The 8,441-nt window shown below is 40.8% G+C and overlaps 1 protein-coding gene across 1 annotated transcript; it reads left to right on the top strand.

The window, feature by feature from the left end:
- Positions 1–486: 486 nt before the first annotated feature.
- NPVF (neuropeptide VF precursor) lies at positions 487–3,785 on the top strand. The gene is made up of 3 exons (XM_067745540.1): positions 487–624; positions 1,807–2,213; positions 3,734–3,785. Exons 1-3 carry the CDS (start codon positions 487–489, stop codon positions 3,783–3,785), a joined length of 597 nt encoding a protein of 198 aa, XP_067601641.1.
- The last annotated feature ends 4,656 nt before the right edge of the window (positions 3,786–8,441 follow it).

Raw genomic sequence — 8,441 nt, 5'->3', positions numbered from 1 at the left:
TAATTTTGTCTGACATTTTGAAAATACTACGCCTAACTCTTTTGTGTGAAAAAAAACACTTTTTTTTTTAACAGAGCTAGCATGTATTGAATACTTTTCTTTCCTTCTCCCAAGAATTGACGTAAACACCAAAAAGAAAATACTTCTTGTTTGAGCTCAGAGAAATGAAGCATTCTGTTTGGAATCTTAATGACGATGGCCCCAAACTTATCTAATTAAATGCTTCTTCATAAGGAAGAAAATTATTTTCAAAGTTAATGAATTTGCAAGCAGAAACGTTGCTGTCTTCCTAGAATGAATTACCCACATTCCTTACATACATATTTCAGTTAAACACTAATTAATGTTGGTGCTTAAAACACGTGGGATTGAGTTCGCTGTGAAAGTGAACTTTCCTTTGTTTTTGGACAGGATAAAAAGACCACAATCTCCCTTCATACAGACATCGGGCTGCACATATAAACTTAATTCTAGATTTTGGACAAAATGGAAATTATTTCATCAAAACAATTCATTTTACTGACTTTAGCCACTTCAATCTTATTAACATCAAACATCTTCTGTTCAGATGAATCAATGATGCCCAATCTTCACAGCAAAAAGAATTATGACAAATATTCTGAGGTAAGTTTTTAACTCTATCTAACATGACTAGCATAAACTACTGAACATCTGTCCTGAGTCCAGTGCTTTCGTAAAGAGTAAGGAAGAAGTTTGTGTTTTGTTTTTTGTCACACTTCAGCGTTCGCATGGCAGTGTACGGCTCTAACTTGTATTTGGTAGCACAACAGCACACAGCTTGGCCTCTCACGACCATTTTAGTGCAGAGTTTGATACTTTGCAAGCATAAGGCGCATTAATTTTCGATTTGACTCAGAAGTGCACAGCTGTAATAAGTAGTTGCAGAAATAAGTACTGGATACATTTCAGCTGGACATTTGAATTGTCTTTCTATATCAAAGCAAAATGTTTATCCCTAGATGGTGGAATTCCCTGTTATTTTTATTTTGTTCTCTATGCCTTTATAGAATTTCCCAAATTTGCTGAAATGAATAGGTATTACTTTTTACAATCAGAAAACAGTTATTTAAAAATCTTCATATGGACAAACTTTCATGGTAAAACTAAATCCAATTAAATATTTGCTGTATTTTAAGTGGTTGCTTTAAAGTTGGTATAGTAGTTGTGTAGTAACCCACAAAGCAATCGGTGTTTTACTAATATAATTTACATACTGACAAAAATGCAATCAATTTCTTGAGAAATGCTTTTAGAGTGGAACTCTGAATATGAACAGGTAAAAAAGAAGTCTCCTCCAGCTGTACCCCCAAATGTGGCTAGCATCTCTGCTTTCATGAGCCCACCACTTTGGCTTTTAAAGAGGAGGGAAACAAGAGAAATGGAGAGGCAGTGGGAGGTGTCTCTAAAAACAAAATATAAAAATCTATGAAATAGTTCATAACCAACATGAATCAAAACTGAAGGAGAATAACTGCAGTAAAATAAACTTTTGCCTCATTTCACTACTTCATTATGTTCTTGCTGCTCGAACACATTGCTGCATGCACTGTATATATTTTATTAATATTTTAGCGTTGTCTTACAATAGTCCAGGGACGGTGAAACTAGATTGCTTTAAGAAGCTTAATACAAATTATTTATTTTAAAAATTCTGCACATGAAAGCACAAACTTTGTTCATAGCTTTAACAATCCTACAGATTAAAGTCTGGATTTAACTTAATTTGGGGTTTAAATCCATTGCTTATAATAATAATGTTATTTTAATGGTTATTTCTAATTATAGCCTAGAGGAGATCTCTGCTGGGGAAAAGAAAGAAGTCTCAATTTTGAAGAGTTAAAAGACTGGGGTCCAAAAAACGTCATTAAGATGAGTACACCTGCAGTCAACAAAATGCCACCCTCAGTAGCCAACTTGCCACTGAGATTCGGGAGGACCGTGGAAGAAGAAAGAAGCACTGGGGCGATGGCCAACCCGCCTCTGAGATTTGGAAGCAATACAGAGGACAGCATCTCGAGACATGTTCCTAATCTGCCCCAAAGGTTTGGGAGAACAACAATAGCCAAAAGTGTCACCAAGACACTGAGTGATTTGCTCCAACAATTCATGCATTCATCATCTGCCAATGGGTTACTTTACTCCGTGACCTGCCAGCCCCAAGAAATCCAGAATCTTGATCAAAAGAACCTAAGGTAAGTACTTGAATACCAATTAAAATGCATAGGCAGTTATGTAGAGCTAATCCAGAAAGTTTAAAAAGGCTTACGTGTTTTCGAAAGAAGTTTCTAAGAAAGTTAGGTTTCTTGGAAGGCAAAAGGAAAAGGCACAGGGAAATAAACACCTGTAAAGTGAGAGCTATAGAAGGTCAGTTATAATCATGACTACAGGTATGAAATAATGAGATAGCTTCCCCTAAGCCACATATGGGCATCCCTCTCATTACTCTACAGTCACTCACTAAGTAGTAACAGGCGATGACGGAATCGGGAATTCATGCCTATGACATATTGTCCAACATTTGACCTCTCTAGCATAAAAGGTCCTGCATGAGGGAGCTGCCTGCAGGTACAAAGGACACCATCTCAATAACCCAGGTCTCAAATTCAGAAGATCTTTTTCCTCAACTTTAAATCAAAATTTCTTTTTCTAGGATCTCATTTTATAAATAATTCCTGTTATTATAATCCTTCTTTATATTGATATGTATTTATTGAATTATCTACTAGTAAAAATCAGAGCACAAGCTACCACAAGAGGTTCAAAAATTTAATAAGCTACCTACCTATTATGTTCTAGTACAGAGCATATGTTAAAAAAATTTTTTATATAAAATTGAACCTGACCCTTTGGTTAAGACCTGAAGGAAATAAGGAGGCAGGTTGTGACATCTTATCAGTGAGAGCTTCTCAGAGCACTCCTGATTTATTTTTACCATGGTACTTATCCTCATCTGACATATTATATATTTAGGGTTCACCCTTTCTACTAGAATTTCAGTTCTATAAATCCCATAAGTTTTGTCCATTGTCGTATTCCCAACGCCTAGAACTGTCTGGCAGGTAGTAAGCCCTCAATATTTGATAGGATAAATGAAATGATATGAGAGGCACTAATAAGGTCTTACAGAGACTCAAAAAAAAAGAATGTTTCTTCATGTGGGAATCCAGGGATATTTCATGAGTTGGACTTTGAATGGTGACTCTATTTTGAACATTCAGAGACTAGAGGGAAGAGAGAGGGTATTTTCAGGCAAAGAGAGGAGTATGAGCAAAGGCACAAAGCAAGGTGAGCCAAGAAGAGCTGGGGCTCAGTTTGGTAAGAAGAGGAAAGAAGACAAGAAGGGTGGGGTAAGAGCAGAGGGTGCAGATATTCAGAGCCACATAAAATATTCTGAATGTTGTTTATCAGGAAAAGGAGAACCACTGATGTTTCTGCTGAGGTCCTGAGATATTCTACAGGTAGAGGTTGGCAGCTAATCAGATGTTGGGAGTGGGTTGGCGATGAGGGAGAGAGATGAGTCAACGGTAACACTGTCATTCTAAGTGCCCATGACAAATTCAGGATCCCATCAACATCTCACTCATTTCAAGTGCAACACAATTCAATTCAGGTATAATTAGGCAATTAGGGTCATGACCTGCATTTGCATATGCTTTCTTTTACATGCTATTGTTGTGATGGATGAGAATATTTTGTACTGCTTACATTTTAGGAGACTGGGATTGAAGAAAATAGATGATGCAGAATTGAAACAAGAAAAATAAGAAATCTGGAGCCTGTTCCTAAAGACGACATAAAGCTGTAACAACTCTGAGGTGAAGACAACAAGGCATGAAGTCATTGCCCCCTCTTAATAGATTATCATTCACAGCAATTTTTCCTTCTCAGTACAGCTAATATATTGAAAGTTTTTAAAAAATGTAAAGAATATTGTAATGTAAAGATGAAATGAAAGATGAAGTAATTTTGTCTAAATAAAAAGAGCACTGAATATACTTAAGAAGCCTCTAGTAATGGGGAGAAGAGGAGAGAGACTGATTTGCCACACCGCTATCGTATGAACACAGTCACACTTAAGTAAAAAATTAAATAGAGGAGTAGCCTGGCAAATTTTATGATGAATATTAAACAATTTAACAGAATAACATGTTTGACAAATAAATGAACATGAATAATAAATTATTTACAAATATTTTTATACACCTATTTCTGCCATTGCATCAACTGTTAGTGAATCCGTGATAGATTGAAAAAATTTTTTTAAAGAAAGACAAAAGAAAAAGGCAGTTATTAGATACCTAAGTGTCTCTTCTATCTATATCTGGAAATTTGCCTTCTGGTGTGTCTCTTTTCTCCTCACTTAATATTTCAAGTTTTTGATTTGCAGAGAAAATCTAATCACACTCTTAAAACTAACAATTTATAAACACAGTACACCACCACGCGAATGCACAGTGATTCAACTTCTGTCATAGAATGAGAAGTCCTTAGTCAGATATTAATCAGTTTATTGAGCAACCTCAATTCCTTAGGGTGCAAGCCAGAAATGGTATTAATTCTCTCCCGTCCTGCCCCCAGCTGGGCTGTGTTGAATCTCCTTTTCCTGCTGGGTAGAGACCACCTTAATGATACCCTGGACAGACTCTAAAACTTCCTCGTCACTTCTTGATATTAAAAAACTCAGTCAAGTCCAGCTGAAGATGGCAGCCTCATATCCAAAGGAAAGTTTCTCCTCCCCCATTGCTGGCAGGGCTGGGGGCTGGAAGGACGTGAAGTGGGAAAGGAGCAAGGCTGCTCTTTTTCTCTTCCGGCCCTTTCTCACGCCCGAGGTAGGGTGGTGGGAGGGAAAACGGTAGCCCTCTGGAAAAAAATCTCCTCTCCTATCTTCTCCAGGGTGTTGGGTGGGCAAGGGAGGGGGATGGGCAGGATGGGGATGGGAATCAAGAGTCCCTGTCTCATCCTCTCTACATAATGTTGCTTCTTCTACAAGGGAGTTCTTCGGGAAGCACTGAGGGAACTTCACACTGCCTAGGTCAGTGACCTAAGAGACCTGGATGCTCCTTGATCTCTTCCAACCACCCTCATCCCACCTGTACTCTCCATGGCCTCTTATTGCCAGAAAGAAAGGCTCAAGACAGCTACCTTCTCAGCATCCACTTCATCTATAGAAAAGGCAGATGGCCTTGTCATGCCAAGGCAGGACTGAAGCTGCTCCTCGGCTGCCCCACCACTGCCCCCATCTGTCTCCAACCCCCTTTGCCCTGCTTAGGAGGGGCAGAGGCAGATCAGCAAGCCTACTGCCAATACAAACTACCCATCAGAAATGAACCACCAGTACCTGCTTCGTGATCCCACTCTGTACGAGTGATTTTCTAGGAACCTCTCTTGCTTGGTTTCGGGGTGAGGGGCAGCTGCAGCAGCCCTCTCCCAGTCAACCTCTCATACATCACTGGGAGGGGCATGGGCCACGGCAGGGGCTGATGTGGCTCTGCCATCTCTTCTTAAACCCAGAAGGAGTGTCTGGCCCCCACCATCCATGGTTTCCATTACAATGTCAAGTATTTAGAGCCTCTGTACTTCCAGATTTGGTCCCCAGTTGCCCATCCTGAGCAAAGTGAAAGTATGCAACATCCTGCTGCACTAATAAATAAACAAAAAGGCCAATCGATCCCTTGATACTACATGATGCAAGGAAATCTCTTGTCGTAGAACATGGGTTCTTTACCTAAACCTTTGAAATTTATGGAAAACGTTAGGTGAATAACCAGATGTCAGCTGTCCCCTTAACCAGGTAGCTTACTCTGTTTTAGCCACTTGCCACCCCCTTCACCAGCTTCTACAAGAAATCCATTCACATAAGGAAGTTTGCGATCTCTCTGCAGATCTGTGGGATCTCAAAGAGGCGATCACATTGCACATCATTACAATGAAAAAGTCTTGACTAGACAAGCTTCTTCTCCCAAGTCTCTCTTTACCTGGACCCCTAGCAGGGTCTCCTCCTCTTCTAACCTCTGATGCTCACTGGGGTGGCTTTATGGGCATGTGACCCATGTAGGTGCACAGGGCCCCACATTTGGTTAAGTGCTTTATTGTCACTGTCCTGAAATTCTTAATAATTTTGAACGAGTGCTGCATTTTTCATTTTCCATCGGGCCCCACAAATTATGTAGTCTGTCCTGCTCCCCCCCATCTCAGTCCTGCTGGCTCCTCTGCCTACTCTCCCAAAATCCAGTGCCCCCTCCCCCATTTATTAATCAGAGCAGCTTTCATTTTCTACATGAAACACCAGGGCCAACCTGTCACACAGGCCTGAGAGGTCTACTTACATCCCACAGTGGGTAAAAAATATAACTGCACAATTCATGAAATGTAGTCAAAACGCAATTTTTTGTGTGTGTCTCACTGCCCCCTTTAAAATGTAAAGGGTGGGGAAGGAGATGTGCAGAAATCTTCCCCTGGCCCTGGATGGAAACTTGGCCAGATGCCAGGAAATTCCCTGATGCTCTTAGCTGTCCTTTGGCCTAAGTCAAAATGCACAGTCTCAATTCCATTGTAATCAACGTTTCAATCTACATTCTTTCATTCATCTTCAACACTTCACCTCACCATGTGAGGTCTGAGTTGGGGGACAGGAATGAGATCGACTTCTGCTCTCTTTTCCAACCTCAACTGCTTCCTCACTCTCCGACTCTGTTGGACTCTTCTGGGATGGAAGAGAATTTGAGATGAGAAGGAAGGAGTTATAGAACGGTTCTTGCCAGGGTGTATGGATTCACTCTCAGGACCCAGAGGATGGTACCACGCATCATGGCTGGCCTCAGCCCTCACCCTGGGACATGGTCTTCTAGGGGTCCTCTCGAGTAGGACTCGAAACAGCTTCTGCAAATCTCTCTTCCCTGCAGCTCATACCTGGTTACCCACAGCTCGCCCTCCACACTGGGTGTGATCCCAACATGCCTCTTCTATCTTGTTGCCCCCAGACTCTTTAGCTTTTTGACCTGGAGTTGAGCACCAATTTTTTGTTTCTCTCAACCACATGGAACACATTTCCTCATCGTATAGAAGATGCTCCCTGAAGAGTAATGGACTCAGTAATCCCCAGCACGTGGGCATGGGTGGGGGGCATTCGCAGTAGGGTAACAATGCTCCCCAAAGAAATCTCTTCATAAACCCAAATCTTGTACTTTCATGGTCTCCACGTGGGTGAGAAAATTGAGGACTTAGTGGAACCACTTTCCAACCATTTCCTTTAAAAAGTCTGCACACAGTGATCTGGCTTTGGAATTTTACATCTGTCAGATTTTGGTGTTTTGATTAAAACTTCACTTTTGATATTCTTTGCAACAAAGATGGATCTCTACTTGTAAAGAATGCTTACAGCTGCTAAAAATGACACTGTCTCTGCGTCATTACACATGTATGTGCATTTTTCTGGGGGAAGAGTTCAGAGTTCTAGGGTAAATTCTCAGTGGAGTTTGTACCCCATAAAGTTTAAGAATTACTGCCACACCTGCCGATGCAGGAGACACGGGTTCATGCCCCGGTCCGGGAGGATCCCGCATGCCGTGGAGCGGCTGGGCCCGTGAGCCATGGCCGCTGAGCCTGCGTGTCCAGAGCCTGTACTCTGCAACGGGAGAGGCCAAAGCAGTGAGAGGCCCGCGTACCGCAATAAAAAAAAAAAAAAAGAAAAAAAAGAATTACTGCCACAGAAGATTTCTATTTCTAGAATTATTTTAAATTAACATCTAATTCAATTTATAAATAAATATTGTTATCTGACTGGCCATTTAAGTGCTGAGAACATAACGTGCCAAAACGATCAGAATCACTCAAGTGGTTTAGCCTGACCTTCCTCCAAATACTGGCTTTTTATAGCAGCAGAAAATAGAAGCGAGGTGGTAATTGTGCTCTTCTCCTTAGTGTGCTTTCCCAGGCACCTCCTCCCAAATACTTCATTCTCCACCCCTCCTCCTCTCTTCCAACACTTCACTTCCTCAAGGAAATTCCATTTGGATTGGGCTTAACCTAAACCTCGGCCAGTCTGTTAAGGTGAGCAAAGTGTGGAGCTTCAGGGGAAAGTTGGGGATGACACACGCTATACGTCAATGATTTTCAGGGAAGGGAACTTCCATGTGCTCTCAAGTCCACATTTCATACATCATGCTGTGACAATGACCTTGAGAAATACAAAAAGGAAAAAAAATGTACTGGCTCTGGGACCAGTTTCTCAGTGAGAAAAATGAAAGGTCCAACAAAATGAAATAGTCAAGAAAGGGGAAAGCGTTGGCCTCTACTTACTTCATGTGTGTTTTTTCTTTTTCATTTTTTTCCATAAAGATCTTCCTGCAAACATTACGTGACACTTTTCCTATGCAACTTATCATTTTATTTAATAAGCATACCAAGCTACATGTTATTCC

Source organism: Pseudorca crassidens, chromosome 8, assembly GCF_039906515.1.
Source record: "Pseudorca crassidens isolate mPseCra1 chromosome 8, mPseCra1.hap1, whole genome shotgun sequence".
Taxonomy (NCBI): domain Eukaryota; kingdom Metazoa; phylum Chordata; class Mammalia; order Artiodactyla; family Delphinidae; genus Pseudorca; species Pseudorca crassidens.
The sequence above is the reverse complement of the archived record's forward strand: the minus strand, read 5'-3'. Positions and strand labels throughout refer to the sequence as shown.